The sequence below is a fragment of the Hibiscus syriacus genome, unplaced genomic scaffold, assembly GCF_006381635.1.
Source record: "Hibiscus syriacus cultivar Baekdansim isolate YM2019G1 unplaced genomic scaffold, ASM638163v2 tig00112738_pilon, whole genome shotgun sequence".
Lineage (NCBI taxonomy): Eukaryota > Viridiplantae > Streptophyta > Magnoliopsida > Malvales > Malvaceae > Hibiscus > Hibiscus syriacus.
Genome location: NW_024063392.1, coordinates 9,445,001 through 9,470,280, shown reverse-complemented (window position 1 = coordinate 9,470,280; position 25,280 = coordinate 9,445,001). Strand labels below are relative to the sequence as shown.

Sequence of the window (25,280 nt, the reverse complement as noted above, 5' to 3'; positions counted from 1 at the left end):
ATATTGAATTCACTGATTAATAAGGTTGAATATATATTCTTAATGATTTCTTATCCCAGAGTTTGGGTGGTTCATTTATAATGAACTTAAAGAAAATCACCATAAACTTTTAGGGTTGAGTTATCGTGAATGGCTCTTAATTATTTCATAGCCCAATTTTAGGGTGGCTTATGTTGAGATAAACCTGATAAAATAACCTACGTAAGTGAGAGGGATTAGCCACCTTTTATGAAAAATGTTGGGCCATTTTTCTAATACACTTACTAGAATCCTTAGGTAAGATGGCCAAATATACACTTGTGTGTATATATATATATATATACACATCTAGGACTTCGGTGGATGAAGGGGTTAGTTATGTGTTATGAGTTTACCCTAATCGTAGAAAGTTTAAGAATAGTTTCACTTATCTAAGAGGAGGATTATTCATCATCACTATGTACTAGTTCAAGATATGTTTCATTAGTGCTTAAGCAACTAATTCCGCTATTACTCTTCTGAGAATATTATTTTTTGAGTTTCAGAAGAATTCTTTCGCATTAGTGGGGGAATGTTAGTAATGCGTAAAACATTATCCCACATAGAGTGGGAAATACCACTAGGCATGGGTATTTATAGTATTCATTCTTCATTCCTTAGTTGAGTGATAGAAAATAAGGGACAATCTCCCACGCTATCGTCGTTCGTTTGTTTCATCTTGTCTAGCGGTCGTGGCTCGTGGAAATACGTGTCTTCAACACATCCACACAGATAAATTTAAAATCTGAACAGTTAGTTTTTGAAATTTTGTCTATGAAACGTTAGAGGAGTTATAAATGGCTAGAAATTAAAGAACGAATATGGATTGTTTTGAGGCCAGATTCATTCGTTTATAACAGGAGTTTCAGTCAGAGTTAAAATTCAGAAATTAATCAAATTTTGTTATGGACGATTTTACCCCTTAACTAAGCTTATAAATAGAGAGACTTTCTAAGCTTCTCAACTCACTCTCAACTCTCATATGTCCTCTCAATCTAAAGCATTCCAAGCTTCTTTTCTCTGTTGCTATCAAAAAAGCATTACCATCGGCATTCCACTCTGGTTTCAGGTGTACGAATTCTCGAAGTTACCTTGTTAACCACGGGGGATGATCTGCCTATCGTAATGATTACACACATCGGGGTGAATTTGTCTCTAAGGCAATTTTCACCACGATACAGTTTCAGTTGTTCATTTGTTTATTATATTTTATATTGTCCTGTCAGTGCTAACGTCTCATTTTGCAGTATCTATTTCCAACAAACTAAAACTTATATTTTGTAAACATAAAAGAATTTCAATCAAATAACATAAACTATTTTCCCTTGCAAAGAAAAAACAATAACAGAGACTATTTTATGACCTCTCTAGGGTTATAACTAAATTGCGTTGCAGCCTCAAAAACTTGCCTCTGTAATATTGGGCTACTAATCACGCCCCATAATACATTCTAATGGAAAAGCCTGTTTCAGAAAGGCAGCAAAACTTTCATGTTGTGAAATTCATTGTCTTTAGAATTGAAATATATCAATGGTCATTATTTAATATATAAATAATTGAATAAGAAGTATTCTGATCATGCTAAATATTTTTAGCAATAAAAAAATAAATAATAAGATATTTAATATCATTTGAATACTACTTATAAGTTATTTTCATCGATTATAGTTATTTTAATTCGTATATTTATACTTTTAATCAATCGATACAATATATAAAATGAATTTAAATTATAATCACTTATTATATATCACTCATCATATCCCCTGCATATTTTAGGCTTCAACTTTATCGATAAACCCTTCATAATTGACGCTAACACTAATTTTTTAATAACTAAAATAAGATGCAGCTTTTTTTTAATAAGATATGAAAATCAGCTCAATTAATTGATGCATGGTTTTTAAATTAATTTGACCAACCTGACTTTTTAGTTGTGATTAAAGTGGTCATGATTAACCAGGTCCAAACACTTTCCTTTGACTACTTTTAGTCCTACACCCATATTTAAATTTCATATAATAATATGAAAATATGCTCCTATATCTAATTATTAAACTTATTAAGTATACTTGAAGTGGCTTTGCCGTGGCTTAAGGTGACATTTGATCCAGAAATTGGTAAAAGCAATAATAATTAAATCTGATAATCCTGTCGTCCGCACGAGTGGGAAATTAAACCTGTGGGGTACCCTTAACTCCTTAATTAATTCATAACTATTTAGCTTTGATGAGACGGATTCTGTTTGTTAAAGTGGAGCCAAAACCTAATAGCATTCGCTCTGTGATTGTTAACACTTTACAGAGAAAACTTTTAAGGAAAATTCAACGTTCAAATGTGATTAATTTCATCGACAAACAAAAGGTCTTCCCAAAATTTGTGGGAGCTTTGTTACTTGAAGTTGATACACGTTAAATCATAATCTTAATATTAAATCAACTTGTTTATTATTTAATATATGCATATGTTGATATCATATAAATAGTGTGCATTCTTTAAGATGAGTTTGACTCGTTCGACTAGCACCATTAAGTACCATTAACGGGAAGTACTATTGGACACCATTAATTTAATTTATAAAAAATTAAAATTCTAAATGACTCAACGTATAATTATATCAACCCTAAATTAAAAAATCCTAAATATTTTTCCTTGTTTAAATAATTTACTTTTAGATTTTTAATTAATTTATAATTATACGTTGAGTCTTTTACAATATTAAATTTTTATAATTTAAATTAATGATGTTCAACGGTGCTCAACGGTGATCGTCGAGTTGTAAAATATTCCTTTCTTTAATCATCTTGATTAGTAACAACTTTTTTTTCTCTTTAATTTGTTATAAAAGGTGTTGATTTTAAAATGGAATTGTCAATCGAATCATCTCTTTAATACAATGTTTAAATACTTCAAACCTCAATCTATATATAAATTAAAGGATGCAATATATTTAAATACGTCTGTTTCAACTTTTTTTTTATGTATTGTAATACTAATATTATCAATCCATAGTTAATATAGTATTAAATATACTATTATAAACCAATACAATAAAAGATATTCAAATGCTTTAATTTTTTATAAATAATAATTTTAATTATATTAATAAATTTAATTAATATATTATTAAAAATTAATAATAAAAAATTACTATTAAAAAATACAAAAACTAGTTTACTTAGAGAAAGATAGAGAGGTGAGACAAATCACAACAACTCCATTTGTATGAAGATATAAATATAATCGAGATTAGGAGGATTGTAGGGACTACGTCGGCAGCGGTGGTTGTGGCCAGAAAGGGCGACTGCAATAGGTTAAGGTTAGGATTTGGGGGCTATTTTATAATTTAAGATAAATTAGGGTTTTTATAAATATAATAATAATTTTAATATTTTAAAAAATTAAATTTGAAAATCATTCAATTATGACACGTGTCACTTAATGGGAAAACTAACGTTTTTTACAATCCATGCACCTAAATGAGTAAAGTTTGTAACTTTAGACACCTTGATAAGTCGAAAAATAATTTAAGCACCTATTTAAAAAAACGATATAATTTAGACACTTATTTTAGTATTAAGCCTTCTTAAAATATTGCTGTCAATGCTTCCTCTTCGCAACAGACGGATTGGAAAAGAGCCGGACGGCGCGCTCTTACAAACTGTTTAGTCATATTTGTTGTGTTTTTAGGATATTTAGAATAAACCATTCCATATATAACATAATTTCTTAAAATATTGTATTATTATTTTAGTTATTTGATATAAGTGTAAAATTATACTCTGCGTCTAATTATGAAATATAAAATTATTTAAAAATAAATTTTGTTATAATATTATTGTTATATATTTTTAAAAAATTTAATATTAAATTTATTTTTATTAAAATATTTTCAAATTAATTTATTAAATAATATTTTGAAAATAAATTTATATAAACGAATATCTTTCACTTAATTTTATATAATATGTAATAGAATTTTAAATTGGCTTTAATGATTAAAAATAATTGTTTTTGTAATTTTTAAAATAATGTTTTAGAGTTAAAAATCACTCTTATATGATCAAGTTTTCTAGCAAGTGCATATAATGATGTTATTTTAGCTCCTAGAGAATTAAAAGTAAGGCAATCTCAAAAATTCAAGTTTTAATATGTTTATTATCGAAATAAATTTTTGTAGATTTTTAGTAACCCATGATAGTTTCATTGTCGTAAAATTGCAAGTAGACTATCGCATATGAAATAAACCTCAAACTAGAATTAAGTTTATATTATATCAATCAAATATTTTTGTTGTACCTCGGTAAAAGGACCTCCGGACATCAACTTCGTACCAAAGGAACTTTGGAAGACCTCAAAGCATCTTCAAGTCACTAACACCTAGGACCTCTAAAAGACATATAGAGAACATCTACATAGAAAAGAACTTGAAGATCTAAAGCATAGGAAGCTGTCACTTATTGATACGAATTATAGCATGCTTATGTGACCTATGATAACTTAGTAGTACTATAAAAAAAACATGCAATTCTACTCATACGTGAAGTTGATTTTGTCTCTAAGTTGTGTATTTTATCATATTTATCACCACATTTCATTGTCCTAGTGTCGCAGTGGTCCTTCAGGTGGTTCCGGGTTTGCGTCTTGACTTGGATTGTGTGATGGAGTCCCCATCGATCGCTTTCAAATTAGGTGGATCAGACACCTCGAACTTATCATTTATCGTATCTGTGTTTTACCAAAGAATTATAGGATTCGGGAGTCGGTTACAAAAGAGGAATGATGAACACCCTCACATTACCTTTCGGTACCGACTCAATTACCCGGTTGTCTTAATTGTGAAAAATGAAATTTAGACCAAAATTTAGAATTTATATTAATAATTAATAAAAAAATATGAAACTAAAAAATCATACGATATAAATACTCAAATAAATACATATAAGATAAATAAAAAATAAAATAAGAAAAAAGGGAAAAGGGAAAATTAAAGTAAAAAGAATTCACGTAGAAAATAAAATTAGATTAAAACCTTAAAAATCTAAAATCAATTAAACCTAATAAAATTTAAAAATATATGAATAAATAAAGTTAAACAAAAAATGAAGGTCATCATGCAAATTAAAACAAGAATTTTAAGAAATTAAAAAGAATTTTAAAGATTGAAATAGAATAAAATAATTTTTAAAAAAGAAAGATAAATTATGATGAAATAAATTTAGAAACAAGTGAAAAAGATTAAGCCAATTTACATGGAAACTATGAATATAAAATTGGAATAAAACAAAGTCTAATAAAAATGGAATTAAAAAATGAAATTATGCACATTAAAACGGTGACTAAAAAAGGAAAAATATTAATGGTTGTAATGAATTAAATAAACACAATGTTTAATTTAAAAGAAATTAAAACTAAATTAAACGAATTTTCAAATGAAATTCGGCAACCATATTTATCCCCTGCCCATTCAAAAAGTGCGAAATTCATAGGAGATCCGGATTGGGTCCTCGGGTCATTTAATTAAAATTATAAAAAAATAAAAATCGTCCATGAAAATTAATAAATAAAAAGGTTAAAATGATGTAATCTTTTAACAAGTTTCACTGAAGAGTCTCAAGGTAAGATAGATCTAGGCAAGATCTTCACCTTTTGTTCATCGGCCTCCTCTCCTGATTGGTTTCAACTAAAAACAAGGTCGAAATTGACCAAGGAAAAAACTAAAATAAAATAAAAATTAATAAAAATAACAATAGAAAAAGAGTTACCTATAGACAAAAATTATCTTTTATTGGTGTTAATTTTCAGATTATAATGTCTTCAGTCTCTCTTTTTTATCCTCCTCATCTCCTTGTTCACTTTTTTTCTTGCTTTTTGTGTGTGTTCTAAAGTGATGGAAAAGTATTCTATTTATAGTTGAGCCTCTTTACACCAAATTGTCTAGACTATTTACATCGAGGACCTAGATTAAAGCATATATGCCCAATCCTCTTATTTAAGGAAATTAAATCAATTCTATTAATACATTTCATAGATATGAGATTACATGAGATATGAAAAGAAATCAAAGGGAATATTTTACTTAGAATTAAACCCATTATTTTCTTATCATTTAAATTAAATTAACCAGACAAAAATAAGTGTCTACAGCTACCTCTTTTTGTCCATTATTGTGTAACAAAAATAAGGCAAAGAACAAAAGACATAATTTTTTGTCTGGTATTCAAAATGGATAGACTTAAAAGCAAGCATGCTTCAGTGATGTTGAGGCATTTGATTTTCTTCAAGAATCAAATTAGACTTTGGGTAACTCCTCTTCGCGGGTTAAGTTAGGTGAAGATTTGTTTCCTCGAGTTTTTAATGTTCTTAGAGTCAATATCCTTCGTTGTGAAGTTGAGATCTGTCTGGAAGTTGTAGATGATTTTTCTTTAATTCAAATATCATTTTTCGTGAAGTTGAAATTTGACTAAAAGACTTGTGAAACCTTTAAGGGTTACTCTGGTCTTGAACATAGCTCCTCATTGCTGAGTTAAGATATGGTGTTGTTGACTCATCCATTGCGAGTTAAGTCATGGTTGAATGTTCCTTGAGTTTGGTATCATTTATTGTGAAGTTGAAATCTGACTAAGAACCAGTTGATAAAATAGCTCATCGCTATTGAGTTAAGCTATGTTGTAGACGACTCCTCCATTGCAAGTTAATTCAGTCTCACATGAGTTAAGCTTGATACCCTTTGTTGTGAAGTTGAAATCTTGCTTGAAACTTAGGCTAGGAAGTAGCTCATCTTCGTTGAGGTAAGCTAAATCATAATCAATCTTGGGTTTTCTTCTAGTCCAATATCCTTCGCCATGAAGTTGAAATTCGACTTTAAGACCTGAGTTGGAAAATAACTCCTCGTTGTTGAGTTAATCTATGTTGTGGATAACTCCTCCATCGCAAGTTAAGTGGAACATGGGTGACTTGAGCTTGATATCCTTTGTCGTAAAGTTGAAATGTAACTCGAAACCTAGGTTGGGAAATAGCTCATCATAGTTGACTTAAGCTAAATCGTCATCGAATTTGGGTTTTCTTCAAATATCCTTCGTTGTGAAGTTAAAATTTAACTTGAAAACCTTGATTGAAAGATAGCTCCTCATTGTTGATCTAAGTAGAAGAAATAACTAACATTATTGTAATTTTACCAAATATTCATTTCCTTTTGACAAAATGGAAAATAAAGGCCATCTAAATGGAATTCGAGCCATTCTCATAAGTCTCGTATCAAAACCCCTTTCAGCATCTTAAACACCTCCACTTTTCAGAAAGTTTTTGCATAGTAATACACAATGATCTATTTTCAAAGTGAATAAATTACTTATACTTCATTCCAATGCAAGATGCAAAGAAAATTAGGCTTCTAAAGAAAATGTTTTGTTTTATTTATATGAGTGAAAGGAATTTTTGACAAGTAAATGGAAAACACTTGAAAGAAAATCATATAAGAGTATAGTAGGTGCCCTAGATATCAATTATATAGATTCCTTTGAATTGATACGTCTTAGGATGTCTTGAGCATAGTTTCTTTTTCGAAAGGACCTCTAAGTGTACGAAATTCTTCAAAATCATCGGGTTTTTCTAGGATTTCGAATGTCATAACTGAATATCTAGTTGTATTTAATTTCAATCTGATGCCATCACTAATGATGTCTTTTCAACCAGGACCTTGTGTACGAATCATGATTTGTTACTCAAGTCGTCCTTTGTGGGTTTTTAATTTAAGACCCCCTTGATTTCAAGACATTATTTGCGAGTTTTCATCTTATTTTTCAAATCATGCATTAAAAGTTTTAGAACAATTTTGGAAATAAAAGATTAATCTTGATGTGTAGGGTAAAATGTGAACATATAATCTTTCACTCAAAAATTCGCGTTTGATGAGAAAGGACTTTTTAGCCACAAAACGTACGCTACGGCTCATGTTTATGAAACAATGGGATATATTGACTCAAATATGTGTTTAAAGGTGATTGAACCAAGGTTCAATGCATTTATTCATTTTCGCTTGAATCTGCATCATTATTTGTTTTCTTCTTATTTTTTCTTTCTTTCTTTTTTATCCTTTTATACTATTCATTTGTTGGTTTTCACTCTAGATGACATTCATTTGACAATCTGGATTTTAGAACCAGTTTCAGTTAACTAACATCAACGTTTGAGACCACTTCATTTGTGGGAGTCTTTACATGTGCCCCTTTTTGTCCTCTTTGTTCGAATTCGATATCTTAACTTTTTGAACACAAGTTATATCTCTTATCACTCTTGATTTGAAATATATCACATTTGGTCAAACTGGAGGTTTTTTTTGTCATTGATTATCTTCACTCAAGCAAGCGAATTTTCCTTCGCCTTACCCCCAAGTGTGGGGAGTGATCCTTGGTTAGGGTTAAATTAAAGAAAAATACTTAACGCTCAAATAGGACATTAAGGGATATTTTTTGTGTGTGAAAGGGATAGTGAAACAAGGTCATTCATCATTTTATACATAAAGATCCTCGTGAAAGAGATATCCTTAGGGGGATAGATGCTCATAATTAATATTTTATTAAAAAGTCATTAATGAATGATAATTCTTTTTTCTTTATTATTCTTTTGATTTTTTTAATTTTTTTGACCCATCAGTTGAGCTCATTCTTCTCATCTTGTCTTCTTGTTCGATGTCATTCAAATGGTGTAATATGAAGGTCACCATGTTGATGTTTGATTTTATTGTGGTAGGAGCAAGTTGTCTCAAGTCACTTTAAATCAATCTTTGGATTTGAGTCATTGACATCCATACCATTGATATTTAGAGACCAAAAGAAAAGTGAGGGGAAAACATTTACATATGTATATACGAGAGAAACTATCTCAAATACGAAGTAGAAACAAATGATATATATATATACACAAAGAATCAAGAAAATGAGTGGAAAGATGTTTTCCAAATGGAAAATGGAATGCACTTTTATTGAAACTATGTATAATGGATTTTATTTACCTTGAAAAAAGATCACATATTGCCCCGGGTATGAAAAAATAGGGAGAGTTTGAGTATTACTGTGAAAAAGATTTGGAAATCACATGCAGATCTTCAACAGTCTAGTTGTTGAGAAAGAATCTCGATGGTAATGGATGGAGTCCATATCGATCAATCTCTTCAACATCATCCTCTGTTATGGCGTTAACTCCTGCTTCCCCGAGATTAGAACTATGTGCCACATTGGAGTCCTTTGAATCATTAAAATGAATGAGATTTTTTGTCTCTCAACCTTTGGACGATTCTCATAAGAGCATGATAGTTTTCAATGGAATACCCCAAGATACTACCATGATATTCACAATGTGTACTCTCATTGTACCACCTAGGGTATGGTGGTTTTAAGGGATCCACTGAATAAGGTGATACCATATACGTATCATAGAGTTGTTGAAACAGCTTCTGATACATCATCGAAATAGGATCAAATTGCCTTGGAGAATTTGATGTTGCAGTCGTTGTTAACTTCGACCGAGAGATAGTGATCCCTTTCCAGAACCATTCGCGGTCACATTGTTTACCTCCCATTCTTTATTCTTTGAGGCTGACCTCCTATGAGATTCACTCCCCTCAATATTTCCTTGTTCGATGGTTATTTCTACCATTTCACTGGCCATCACAATATCGACGAAGCCTCCTGAGGTGACTGCGACCAAAGGTCCAAAGAAATGAGCCTCCAAGGTACGTAAAAAGAGTTTCCCCGTCTATCTTTCATTCAAGGGAGGATAAACTTACACAGCTACATCTTTCCATTGTTGTGTGTACTACTAGAAAATTATTTGACCTTTTTCTCCATACTTTGCAATATAAATCGGTCAAGTCTATTGTCGTTCACATGCTTGTACTGTTCTAGGAAAGACTTAGAGAGGTATCTTCATGACTTAAAGTGAAATCGGTTCAGTTGATTATACCAACGAAACACCAAACCCATCAAACTCTCTTGGAAGTATTGGATCAAAAGTTGGTTGTTCCCTACATGTCCTATCATTTTCTAGCATAACATTGTGATATGGGCAGAGGGACATTTGTTCCCATAAAAAATTTTAAAGTCTAGAACTTTAATAATTTGGTGGCAGGATTAGATATGGGACTAGACTCAATTCCATAGGGACTCTCTTCTCAATTTATGGTCTTTATTTAGTCCTCCAAATTTTCATTTTCTCCTCCATCCACTTCATCTTATCATCCTTGTTAAAGTTAGGGATATGATAATTCTTGAGATATTTTTTAGGGTTTATCACAAAGGCTGATACTTTCATGGTATAAGAGTTTCCTGGGTAACCCTAAAAAATCGCAGGCGTAACAACTAGCTTAGGAGTTGTTTTCTCCTCTGCTCCTTCAGATGTCCCTTCCCTAAGGATGTTAGTAAGTTTCAGCTCTAACAAGTTAGCCACGATCTGGTCAACCAAGCTACTTTGGTTCTTTGAGATAGTGTCCATAGTAGTCTTATGGTTCTAGCTTATTCTATCTTCTAGATCCTTCTACACCTTAGTGATGTTGTCTTCAATCTCCTTAATTATGCTTTCTATTTGTTTTGCCTTGAATCGAGTGCTATACGGATGTAGTGGGTCTAATGTTTTTACCTTTCCGAACAAAACTGTTTTTATCAATCTTTTATGTTTTAATACTAAATGCATATGCATAATGTATAATGAATGCATTAATATTTTGAGGCGTTGATCCAATAAGTATCTATCATAATACTATAACCTTCATTGAGACAAAAGTGTTATTACAACAAGATCAAAAACATTTTAGAGCTACACTTGAGCTAGATCTCTAAAACTCCAGGCAACTTCAAGCACATTGATAAGTCTTATTGCTTCACTGGTCACTGGTTGAATGCCCCAACTTTTCTCGTTGAACTCTACAGGTGATGAGTTGTCTTATGAACCATAGCTAAGAAATCTCATATGACTGCATGGTCTGCATCTCTTGCCTTCATTTTTCATTAGGTTTGTTCTCGTCGAAAGTGTCAATGTTATCCTACATCGTATGGGACTATTTGAAATTCACTTGCTTTTTTTATTCTTCAAAGTTCAATGTTTCATTCTTCCTTGTATGGATTGTTTGTATTGCAAAAAACTGTCATGCGTTCCTCCGTAATGGACTTAATGTCTTCGATTGTACTGTATATTTCAAAATTGTGCTAATGCTCGGATTAGAACCTCATCCACTCGTAAATAAAATAGATACATAGAATTTATGCTTCTTCTCATGCTTCTACTTGCCCTACATGCTTCGCAGCTCCTAGACGTCGTTCTATTTTTAACAAAGCGTAGCCAGCTAACTCTTGACTCGTAGTCGTCTTACAGGCTGTCTACTTTTCTTTTCGAGTCTTCTCAAACATAGTCGTACTTTTATGGTTTTAACCTCTTGCATCACAACCCCTTTGTCCATGAACGATAACTATCTAAGGTTTGGAGAACACTTTACGGATCAACACCTCTATGAAATGATGCAGATGATAATAAATAAAAACGAAAAGGAAAAAATAAAAGAAAATAAGTTGGTACGATTAATAATTAAAGAAAACATTATACCAATACCTATCTTGCATGATATATATCCCACATGCTTTTATTCCTACCCGATCATGATTTTCTATCCCACATGCTTTTTGACAGAAAATAACCTAACCACATGGATTTCTATTTTGAATGCTTAAAACAGTGAAATTAAAGCAAAAGAATAAATAAACAAGCATCCTAGAATTTGCATGTGGTTTTGGGGTAAGTTCTAATCTCACACCGCAACTAGTTTAGTTCTATAAAAGGAACCCGAGTTTTCCTTGTCGATGCCCCCTTTGGCCTGCCCGACCCTCAATCTTAAATCCTTCACAGGCTTATGCGGACTAAGTTAAACTCGATGGGATGCATTCCCTTATATCTGACACGAGAATAAATTCTTAAGAAGACAAAAGGTATATGAATCCCAAAGGCTAATTGATAGGCTTGACACGAAGAATAAATTCTCACGAAGGCGCCACTTTCACCCCACTTAAATGGGTTCGGATCTCGGGTATAGTGCTTAAGACACGGTTCCTTCTATGTTTTAAAAAATTGAAATCATTAGAAAATGGTTAGTACAAAAACATATTTGAAAAAAAATAATCAAAGGTAACTAAAATGGATCGAACATAAATTAAAACATAAGCTTACAATTTTCGCCTAAGAAGACAACTGGTAATCGATTTTAGCCTGACTCTCAAAGTCCCCAGTTACATTCAATGAAGGATAAGTACCCTCGTATTGCTCTTTCGGTACCAACACGATTACTCGATTGTCTTAATTGCGAAATTTGAAATTTAGACCAAAATTTAAAGAAATGATGCAAGTTGCATGAACAAAGTAAAAGGGTCACGAATACTAATATATAATTAATGATACAATTCATATGAATAAAGTAATAATAAAAAGAAATATGAAATGCGATATAGATGCTCAAAACTAAATAAATATAACATAATAAAAAATGAAAAAATGAAAATTAAAGTAAAAAAGAATTAACGTAAAAAGAACGGTACCAACACGATTACTCGATTGTCTTAATTGCGAATTTGAAATTTAGACCAAAATTTAAAGAAATGATGCAAGTTGCATGAACAAAGTAAAAGGGTCACGAATACTAATATATAATTAATGATACAATTCATATGAATAAAGTAATAATAAAAAGAAATATGAAACATGCGATATAGATGCTCAAAACTAAATAAATATAACATAAATAAAAAATGAAAAAATGAAAAATTAAAGTAAAAAAGAATTAACGTAAAAAGAAAATAAGATTAGATTAAAACCTTAAAAATCCAAAATGAATTAAACCTAATAAAATTAAAAAATATATATGAAGAAATAAAGATAAATAATAAAACGAAGGCCCTCATTCAAATTAAAACAAGAATTTTAGGAAATTAAAAAGAATTTTAAAGATTAAAATGGAGATAAAATAAATTTAAAAAATAAATTATGATAAAATAAAGTTAAAAACAAGCGGAAAAACATTAAGTCAATTTACATGGAATTTCGGAAGATAAAAATGGAATAAAAAAATCTAATAAGAATGAAATTCAAAAATGAAATTATGCACGTTAAAACGGTGACTAAAATTTGAAAAAAAGATTAATGGTCGTAATGAATTAAATAAACACAATGTTTAATTTAAAATAAATTAAAACTAAATAAAACAAAATTTTAAATGAAATTGCATGAACGACAACCATAGTTTATCTACTGACCATTAAAAAAGTGATAAACTCATAGGAGATCCAAATTGGGTCCTTAGGTCATTTTAACTGAAATTAAGAAAAAAATCGTCCATGAAAATTAATATAAATAAATTAAAATGATGTAACCCTCTAGCGAGTTTCATTAGAGAGTCTTGAGGTAAGATAGATCTAGGCAAGATCTTCGTTTCTTGTTCATCGGCCTCCTCTCTCAATCGGTTTTCAATTAAAAACAAGGTTTAAATTGACCGAGGCAAAAAAACTAAAATAAAGTAAAATTTAATAAAAAGAAAAAGAAATATTTATAGACAAAAATTCTCTTTTATTACTCTTAATTTTTGGATTACAATGCCTTCAGCACTAAGCCCCCATAGGGGCCAAGTGCATCCCCATTATTTTAGAAATGTGGTTAAATTTAACTTCATGTGTTAAGAAAAAAAATTACAATTTGTTAATTGTACCCTAGACGATAAAGAATAATACCTCAGTTTATCGCAACAAAATTGGACAACTACACTTTGAAGTAAAAACAATGTAAAATCTAGGAAGAAAGAAAAAGCTCTTAAAGAGAATTTTAAAAAGAGTATTTAATATTTTTTGAAAAGTTTTGATAATCAATGATGAAGTAGTTGAGTATAGAGGTGTTCAAAAATATCCAATTTGATTAATTCGACATATTGACCTACCAATTTGAACTAAAAAGAATTAGGTGATTTTATAAAAAAAAATTACTCAATTGGGTTGGATACTTGACTTATGATTTTTTTTCCAGATAGTTAGGTCGAGTATAGGTCGAAATCATTTTACAAACAGGTACTCAACCTGACTATATATATATAAGTTTTAAATTATACTTTTATTTTAGGATCCTTAATATTTTATCTTAAAATTAAATTTAAATCCATAAATTCTTTCTAGGTTTGTATTATTTGCTTTTATGTTTTAATTTTTTTTATTAATTTGTCAATATGAGATTCGGAAAAATATTACGATCGATATTAATATTATTAATGTTTTTTTTGGAAATAAATTTTAATATATATATATATATCAAAATATTTACTTGTAAAACTAACTTTAAATCACTATTTTTATGTATGGATTATGCATTATGAACTTTTAAATTTAATGTGTTTCATATGTGATTTTTTTTCAAAAATGGATTTAAATATATATATGAATTAGGTACCCGTGACTTGCAAATACAGATAGTCGACTAACGAATAATCTTAGTTAACAGGTTGGAACACGATCCAAAAAATATATTGGGTACCTGAAAATGCGTCTACCCAGTTTTGAACACTCCTAACTGAGAGTAAATTGAACAGAAGTTTATATTTTCGGTATCCTTATTTTTAAATGAATATTAATGATAAATTTATTATTATGATTTAATTTTAAAGGAATATGAATAGTTCTAGGCTAGATTTGAGAGTTTGAAATTTTTTTGCGTGAAACAAAAATTAAATTTGCGTTTAAGAGGTCAAAAAGTAGTGAATCGAAAGTTTTAAGATCCAACTATTAATGGTGACGATGGTTAATATTGACTGACAGTGATCGATGATGACGTAACAATTGATAATGTTATTGAATTGTAACTCTTTAAATTTAATAAGCAAAAGTGTATAAAAGTTAAAAATAAAATGGTCATATGATATTTTACCCAAAATTATAATATTAAAATGGTTCTATAAACACAAAAATCAACTTAAAATACTAGTTGTGGTATGAGGGAACGTTACCCTTAGATGATGCAAGCGAACGGCGCGTGGGTCCTGTTTGGAAAATGAGGTCACCTTTTACCAGGCCGTTACGTTTTTAGAAACGGACTCAACGTGGCATCCAGCCAAGCATTTTAAATTTTAATGGCTGACGCTAAATGCTTTGAAGGCCGAAATTGAGTTTTGACCTTCTCATTTTCCCTCTTTCTTCAACACAACTTTCACTCTTATTTTTCTTTTTTTTTTCTTTTTTACGCTCATATTTATAAAGCGTGAGCTCAACCGTCATTGTTATTATGGTACGGTACATTTGATTCACGGAATATAAGATTATCAGTGGGAATAGGATTACCGGAATGTAACATTATCTAACACATTACTGGGAATGTTACATTACTGTGTTTGGTTTGTTTGGCAGTAATGTAAGGTTACAGTGTTTGGTTGAAGGAATAAAAGATTACTGTAATGTATATTTTACCAAATTGACCTTGTTCTATATTTTTTAATAAGTGAAATTCTAATTATTTAAATAAAAATCATTTATATAAAAATTTATCGATAATATATTTAAAATAAAAAAAATTATATAAAAATTCATATCATAGTTGTTTGTATTGCCATTCCTGCATTATATCTCTTGATCATACAGAGAGTAGATGTTCTAAACATTCAATGTAATTGTGGCAGGATCATAGATATTACAAATTGAGAAGAAATAACTGAAATAAGAATTTATAACAGTTATCCATTGTCATGCAGTATGCATGTCTAACTGTAGGAAAAATCCTACGCAAACGGAAATTTATAGAAAGTACTTAACATTTGCAAAGAAATATGAGCCTTTTATATAACTTATAATATAGGACGACAAGGATACATTTACAACCAAGTGACTACTATCATAATACACCACATTACAAACTAAATACTAGCATAACCCAACGGTTGTATATGTCGACTGGTTAGAGAACAGAAGGCCTTATACCTAAACCATCTGTATACAGAACGTTTTAACTTTATTACATTCATATGATTCACCTCACAAGTTGCTCATTTACGTTTTTTCCCATCATTGAATTGGGGAAAGCATCACCGGCCTTTCTTAGATTACAAAGCAATGCATCACGCCCTGTCAAAACTATTTTGAAAAAGATATCTACTTCCTTTGAAAGATTATCCAGCCCTTGTGCCCATGGTGGTGTATTGGGGACAGTTAAGTCTAACAAATGCTTGGAAGAACCAGAGAAAGCAGCAGCAAAGACACTGCATATATATGTAGTTGTCCAATATTGGCCGACAAGTTTCATTTTTGGGGTTTTTGGAGCTAATGTGCTCTTTTCAATTATCAAATGAGGAAGAGGCCCGTGTGAACTGCTCTGAGGAGTCGGACTCCAACTTATGCAAGACATATTGAAGCATGAGATGACCTTGGTTGAGCCGTGTAAGCTTAGAGGTAAAAGCATTATTGATATCAAGAAGCTTCACACTGATATCCAGGTATACATCCATCCATTTTTCATCCCAATCAGTCACAGGGAGATCAAGCTCAGTTATCAGGTTCTTTATGTCATAATGAATCTCAGAAAGTAACTCCATTGTCAATTTTGTCCATGGCAAGCTGAGGATGTCACCCCTATCTTTAGGCACAAGTTTTTCCAGCCTCTCTGATAAGGTGGCCTCAAAAGTGTTCAATAAAGAAAGAAGTCTTGGAGACAACTGAGAACCCTTAGGCGATATCATACGGAAAGGATTTTCAAAATGGAAGAAAGGGCGATTTGGTTCCTGAGGACGACTCATCTTGACATATTTAACTAAAAAAAATAAAAGAAAAAATTCAATCATCTGAACTCAAACTCAAATAACATTAATAATTCCATGGGTTATAATAGACAAAAACACCCAGAAGTTTCTATAAATATTCATCTTAATAATTACAAGAACAGAAGCCTTAAAGTAGTAATCTCCATAACAACAACAAACCATTAGTTCCAGGACACATCACACAACAACAAAAGCATTCCTCTGAAAACCTCCCTCTCGTTTCTAATGAGAAGGCAAATTAAGTTGAACATTTCTTCGAAACTATACCTAGAAGATCTAACCACCAAAATACCTCATAAACACCAAAATACCTCATAAACATCCAAATTCATTACCAATTAGATAAGCCAAATTTTTTGGATTAAAAAAATGATTGACCGCGGTAAAGACCAATTATTTTACACCAAAATCATGACAATATATGCAAAAGATCTGGTGAAACAGTGAAATAAGGAGACATGTTCAAAAACAATCAAGTCAAGGTAGCAAGCGAAGATCTCTTTGATCTCCTTCATTTCCTTCAAGGTCATCCATGAAAAAACTGAAACACATATATTTAAAAACAATTTTTTAACGTCTGAAGTCAAAAACACGTAAACTAAAGACAGATCTAATAAAACTATCAAAAAGATATCCGCAAACAAAACTGAAAGTAAATAAACCAATTATATATTTAACCTTACCCAGTATTAGATCCTTAAATCCGAACAGAAGTAAAAACTCTCGACAGATTGATGGTGCTTTGTTAGGAACTTAAGCTTAAAAATGACAACCTAAAACTAAGAATCCTCAACTACAAAATTTTCTCGGAAGAAATTGTGTTTCTTCCGAAACAAACAAATATGGGAGAATTAAAAAGATCTAAAGAAAAAGAAGCAAAAAAGGATCATAAACAAATCATAACCCTAACAACCTTCATCTCATAATATAATAAAAGAAATTGTGTTTCTTCAGAATCGAAAAAAGAACATAGAATTGAAACGATCTACAGAAAAGTAAACACAAAGGAAATGAAAAGAGAGAATTCCACCTGACGTATTAGTACTTCGTAATCGGGAAATTTCTATGAAATCTTCAAACACGTACTGGGTTAGGTCTTCCCGTTGAAATCCCCCTTAGAGACAGAGAGTTCTCGACTTCCATGGAAATCAAAGACGATGGCCCATATTTTGGCATCCCCTTCAACCATATAAAGATGAGAACACAAAGGCGAATCTTTTAACACCAAAATACTACCGATCGAAGCAGGGGATGGGCAACGGAAGACGGACAAAAATCACGCACGACGGTAATTTCAGAGAATCTTGATAGCCATAACGAAATGGGGAGAAGGTTATTTTAGACAAGGGGTCGGGAATAATGAAATACCTAAGGGAAGAGGGATAGATATTCTCGGGAAAACAGTAAATAAAATCAATGTTGGTATTAATTCATTCCTAACACTTGGTAATGTGAACCCATCTAAACATGGGTATATTACTCAAGGAAAAAAAACATTCTTCCCAAGAATAAATTACAACTTAAACCAAACGGGGCCTTAAGGTCGGTTTTTTTCCCTATCCTTTTTCATTTATTATTTACATAAAATAAATGGTAAATTTTATAATTAATCCCTACATTATTTATCATTATGTTATCATAAATCATATAAAATATATTAAAATTTTAAAATAAACTATAAAATTGATCATTTCCATTTAAATTTTATATATTTTAATTGAATAAAAATAAATACATATTATTTTTTGAATTCAATTAAAAATATATAAAATTTAAACGAAAATAACCAATTTATAATTTATTCTAAATTTTATTATCGATCATTTCACTCTGTATAAATCATGTATTTATTCTTTATATTTTAATTTAATAAATTTTACTTTAAACTCGTACATAAACGATACAACAGAAAACTGAGGATTTGAGGTGATTCAAGATGGGAATGAGTGTTGTCGTTTGTGATGATCAAATTTATTAAGCTGATCAGCATTTTCCATTTTCTGATGTTCTGTTGATGCAAGCTTACCTGACATCTAAACCTAGCAGCCAAGTACATATATCTAAATGTATGCGCAAGAAATTTAATTTGATAGCGTAATTCAGATAGTGGTGTGGTGTCTTTTCCATAGCTAAAAGTAACCTTAACACAACCCAAATTCAGAATAATTTAATATATTTATCCATTAAAGGAGATTTGGGTTGTTTAAGTTGAAAACCCCCCATTTCATTTATTAAAAAAAACCCTACTATATTTAGCCCTTTAACTGGAAATAAACCTTTGGGTGGGTTAAATCGATTAACCAAGTTATCCTCCAAAATTCAGTGGGTTTATTTTGGCTTATTGAGCACATACTGAAATAATTAGTGTTTTCAACACACAGATGGGCAGTTGGCGTCTTTTGCCCTCTACGAAGCTTAAAACACGCTGTGGCAAAATATAGACACTCTCTACTCACACGTTTCGACTTCTAAAATCTTGCAACATAGATTCAGATTTTACTTCTTTTCTTTGGCTTTCAAGCATTTTATTAACTTGTAATTATACATCATGTGCTATGCCTCTTGGTACTATTTTTAAGTAAACTACATGTCTAGTATCTAGACTACTAATTTTGTTCTATTTTAACAATCAAACTTTATTGTTTTTAAAATTATACTTAATGTTTAGTTTAAATATCATTTCAGTATCAACCATTAAAAAATTAACGGTGATATTGATGTCTTACCATAAAATTTTATTTTCATACTTTCATATTTTTCAACAAAATAATTAAAAATTGTATAAGAATAAAATTTAAAATTAATAAAATTTATATAAAAATATTTATATCCCTAAATGAAGTAAGCTTTTTAAAAAAATTATTTGACATATGTTTAGGTGTGGAAATGTGGCAAAATCAACGAGATAATGCGTTGAAATTTTTTTTTCACGAGATAGTGTCCTCGCCAGATTAATTGCTCAGATAGGGTGATCTCTACAGTCCAACGTCTCTAGGGGTAGGTCGCCATGCACGCGACCTTGTAGGTCGCCATGCACTCCGGGCGACCTACCCTCGCTCGGTTGCCCTCGGATTCCCTCGCATAGCTCGCTCGGTTGCCCTCGGATGCCCTCGCATAGCTCGTTCGGATGGCCTCGGATGCTCTCGGATGGCCTCGGATGCTTTCGGATGGCCTCGGTCGGATGGTCTCGAATGCCCAGCGTGTTGGGACGTGCATGGCGACCTTTGGGGGCTGCATGGATTGCATGGCGACCTACCTAGGTCGCTGGGCGTGCATGGCGACCTGGTAGGTCGCTGGGCATGCATGGCGACCTATATGGCGACTGTAGAGATCACCCCATCTGAGCAATTAATCTGGCGATGGCACTATCTCGTGAAAAAAAAAATTTCAACGCATTATCTCGTTGATTTTGCCGTGGAAATGTAGTATATAATACAATCTCTTTTTTTGTGAAATGAATATAAATAGAAGTGTGGAAATGTAGTATATAATACAATCTCTTTTTTTGTGAAATGAATATAAAATAGAAGTTGAGAGTTGAGAGAGAGGAGTTATGACATGTGTTTTGTTAGAAAAATCACGAGATAAAAAGGGGTGGTAAGCTTATCGCATGTTTGCTTCACGCAAACAGCTAAAAGAGGGGGGCAGTTTGCTTCCTCGCGTGGCTTGAAAGACTTTCTTCTATTGTTTTAAATCCCCATTAAAAATAATCCCCACCAACACCCACACTCCCTAAAAAAACACCTCCTCCTCCGTCTTTTTCGTTTTCAGAACAACCCTTAATCATGTCCCCTATTCTACTACTTTAAGATCGGATTACAATTGCAATCATGAGTTCAAACCCTAACAGGAGTGGTGGCGATGGAAATTACAGTGGTAGTGGTGGTGGTGGAGGACCTTGTGGGGCTTGCAAGTTCTTGAGAAGGAAATGCGTCCCGGGTTGTATATTCGCACCTTATTTTGACTCGGAGCAAGGTGCAGCCCATTTTGAAGCGGTTCATAAGGTTTTCGGTGCAAGCAATGTATCGAAGCTTCTTCTTCATATTCCGGTTCACAGACGACTCGATGCGGTGGTCAGCATATGTTTCGAGGCTCAAGCTCGGCTTAGAGATCCTGTTTATGGCTGCGTTGCTCATATCTTCGCTCTTCAACAACAGGTAAACAGAAATCCCAAAACCATCTTTTTGTTCACCTTCGTCATCTGTTTTTTGTCTCTTTTAGCAGGACACTGTTTTGTTTTGTTTTCTGGTCTTCCTTTTCAAGTAAATTCAGGAACCCTGAAGTTTCATTTTTTTCCAAGTTAAAACCCTGTCTTTATTCAGTGAATCGTGTTTCTCAAAGGATCAATCCATTCCTTCTTGACAAACGGGGTTTCATAATAACACCCAAATCTGTAAAAAGGCCTTGTTGTACGGTCAGATAATAGAAATGCATGGGATGGGGTAGGGTTAGCTGTTTTGGGTGCAAGCTGAAATCTAGAAAGTTTTTTATTTTTTCTAATTAACAAATCATTTGGTCGGCGGGTGGTTACCTCAAAGGAGTGGTCAGTTGTGGTAATTATGCAGTTTACAGGTATTAAGGAAATGGTTGGTTTTTTTTCTCTTTGTTTTGTTGGGTTCAGTTCATTGCCATTTCTCTTCTTCTTGCAAGCTTGGCTATATGGAAATTCACTGTTAACCAAATGTTATTAAACATTGGTTGAAGCTGTTATTTTAAAACACTTTTATTAGGGTTTAAATAATCTTTTAGTTAAAGGTACCCATTAAGCAAACACCATGATATTTTTTCCTCTTATATACTTCTTTTATGGTTAATACTCAAAATTCATGATTATTTCTTTTAATATATATATATATATATATAAAATTTGAATATATTATAGTGTTGAGTTTAAATTCTATAATTTTAACAATACACATTGATTGAATCTAGATATGAACATGTTTATTTTAAAGATTTTTAAAAAGTAACCATAATTTTATTTTGTCACTCTATAATTAAACATTGGGTAAACTATGTATTTATACCTAAACTATCGGTTTTGGTTTGTTTTAGTACCTAAATTTTTATTTTTTTAAAACCATACATAACATTTACTTTTCATTTCATTTTAGTATCCGTCATTAAAAACTTAACAGATTTAATGTCTAAACTATTAATTTTAATATTTTTTAGTACCTATTTTTTAATTTTTACAAAACTTAATGTTAAAATTTTAAACGGGTACTAAAATGAAACAAAAACTAAAGTTTTTAACGGCATAATACTAAAATGAAACAAAAATTAAACTTTAAGTATGATTTTGAAAAAAAAAAAGAAAGTTTAGATACTAAAACAGACCAAAACTGATAGTTTATATATTAAACATGTAGTTTACCCTTAAATATTTTATTAGTTTATTAAATATAAATATTTTTTGAATAGTTTAATGTAAGTACACAATAATATTTGTACATAAATTTTTAACCAATGATAAAGCATACACACTCGTATATATAATTACTTGAACCTAAAATCTCTAGGGTGAATAATATTTTCTTTAAATAGTGAGGCCACTTAATGAGTCCTAAGTATAAATAATTATTGATATATAGGAATGAAAAAGATAACATAAAACAAATTGGTAAAAGAAAAAATAAGTATAGAAATATTGTGATTTTTTTATTTTTAACTTTATTTATACGAATAAAAGATTGTTGATTGATCCCTTGGCCTAATAATTAATGACTTAAAATTTTATAAATTTATTATCTAATATAAAGTGTATATATATATATATAACTTTATATTAGAGAATAAATTTATAAAATTTTAATAGTTAAAATAAATTATAAATACAAAATATAAAAATTATATTAAAAATTTAAAATTTAAGGATTGATCTTACCAGTCGTGGATCTATCTCTATCTGTTATATATTGTTGAAAATTCAATATTAGCCTAAATAAGTTCACACTAAATTAATTTGATGTCATTGCTTACATCAATTTAGTTAGGTGAAAATTAAGTATTTTTCTCATGTTTTAATTTCAATGGTTTAGATTATTTAGTGCTTATTTTAATGAGTGGTTTAGATTATTTCTTGTAACCTATACCCTACTTGTATTTGAGTTTTATCATCCAACAATCAAAGCTTAATTATAAGCATTTGAAAGCTTTCTTAAGAGTTCTTCCCTTTTGCAATTTTGTGAGATTATTCTAAAGAGTTTTTTTTTCTTCTCGATCAATTAGAGTTTTTACTCTATTTTGATTCAACAATTGGTATCAGAGCCACGTTTTTAAGGTCTCTTGAAATTCTGAGTATGCTCTATGGCTGTAGTTTTTAACTGATCTTCCACATCAGAAAATATTTTTTGAGTTATTGTCGGGGTTATTACAAACCTTGTGGAGCTTCTTTGTGTTTAGAGTAATTTAGTACTCTGCACGTTTGTTACTCAAGCTTGTTCGGTGTAGTCAAAGTCTTGCCGTTAAGATGGGTGATCTTCAAGTAGTTGGAGGGATCAAGAAGCTCAACAATAAAAACTACAACACGTGGGCAACATGTATGGAGTCATACTTACAAGGTCAAGACCTTTGGGAGGTTATCGGTGGTGGTGAAGTTACACAACCGGCGACAGAAGATGCCAATGGAATCTTGCAAAAGTGGAAAATTAAAGCAGGCAAAGCAATGTTTGCTTTAAAGACCACAATTGAAGAAGAAATGTTGGAGCACATTCGGGATGCTAAAACACCAAAGGAACCATGAGACACTTTTGTTACACTCTTTTCGAAGAGGAACGATACAAAATTGCAACTTCTCGAGAATGAACTTCTATCAATGGCACAACGCGACATGGCGGTTGCCCAATACTTTCACAATGTGAAGTCGATATGTCACGAAATTTCAGAATTAGATCCGACAGCTGCTATTGGGGAAGCTAGGATAAAAAGAATAATTGTCCATGGTTTGAGACCCGAATATCGAGGGTTTGTTGTCGCTGTACAGGGATGGCCGACACAACCATCGCTTGTTGAGTTCGAAAATTTGCTTGCAGGTCAAGAAGCCATGGCCAAGCAAATGGGAGGAGTCTCGCTGAAGGGTTAAGAGGAAGCGCTCTACACCAACAAAAGCAGAGGCACTTTTCAGCGGTATACTGGCAGTGTATCTAAAAAGGATGGTGACAAGGTGAAAAATTACCAAGGAAAGGGAGGCCCTCATTTAGGGGGAGCATCCAAGAATCGCGGTAATAGTAGAAAGTTCGATGGCAAGTGTTTTAACTGCGGGAAGATGGGTCACATGGCAAAAGACTATTGGACCAAGAAAAAGCCTGTTGAAAGTAATACTGTTACTTCTTGTTTGAAGGAGAATAGTGAAGATGGTTGGGATGCTGAAGCGTTATTTGCTACGGAGGAAGAAGAATTAGCTCTCACGGTAACAACACCAGAACGGATTGACTACAAGAATGATTGGATCGTAGATTCTGGCTGCTCAAATCATATGACGGTGACAAACAGAAGTTGTAAAACCTGTCTGAGTATAATGGAGGTCGTGTGGTGGTGACAGCTGACAACTCAAGGTTACCGATAACTCACATCGGTAAGACAATAGTTACGCCTCGATATAGTACTAACCAGGTGCAACTCCAAGATGTTTACCATGTCCCAGAAATGAAGAAAAATTTGCTATCTGTGGCTCAACTAACATCATCAGGCCATTATGTCTTATTTGGTCCCCAAGACGTGGAGGTTTATCGTGACGTCAAAATCTCAGAAACACCAACAATGGAGGGACGACGTTTGGAATCAATTTACGTGATGTCAGCAGAGTCTGCATATGTAGACATGACAAGGAAAAATGAGACATCAGATCTATGACACATGCGGTTCGGTCAAGTTAGCTATTCCAAGCTAAGTGTGATGGTGAAAAAGTCGATGCTTAAGGGGCTTCCTCAACTAGACGTGAGAACAGACACGGTCTATGCGGGATGCCAGTATGGTAAAGCACACCAATTACCATATGACGAGTCGAAGTTTAAAGCAAAAGAACCGTTGGAGTTGGTTCACTCTGATGTGTTCGGATCGGTTAAGCAACAATCAATTAGCGGTATGCGGTACATGGTAATATTCATTGATGACTTCTCCAGGTATGTGTGGGTTTTCTTTATGAAAGAAAAATCTGATACTTTCTCAAAGTTTAAAGAGTTCAGAGACTCAGCTGAAGGAGAAGTGGGAAAGAAGATATGTTGCTTGCGCACAGACAACGGAGGAGAATATAGATCAAACGAGTTCTCTCAATACCTAAGGGAATGCCTAATACGTCATCAGTACACTTGTGCCAACACGCCACAACAGAATGGTGTAGCGAAAAGAAAAAACCAGCATCTTGCAGAAATTTGTCGAAGTATGCTACATGCAAAGAATGTACCTGGAAGGTTTTGGGCTGAAGCAATGAGGATTGCAG

General features: G+C 31.8%; 1 protein-coding gene and 1 pseudogene across 1 annotated transcript in view; one reads left to right on the top strand and one right to left on the bottom strand.

The window, feature by feature from the left end:
• Window positions 1-15,840: 15,840 nt before the first annotated feature.
• LOC120182746 lies at window positions 15,841-17,778 on the bottom strand (annotated as a pseudogene).
• Window positions 17,779-20,670: 2,892 nt separating this feature from the next.
• Window positions 20,671-25,280, top strand: part of LOC120182987 (LOB domain-containing protein 18-like) — a 7,728-nt gene continuing 3,118 nt past the window's right edge. Inside the window, exon 1 of the mRNA XM_039187795.1 lies at window positions 20,671-20,997. Within this exon, the coding sequence (XP_039043726.1) occupies window positions 20,671-20,997 (327 nt within the window). The remainder of the gene's footprint in view (window positions 20,998-25,280) is intronic.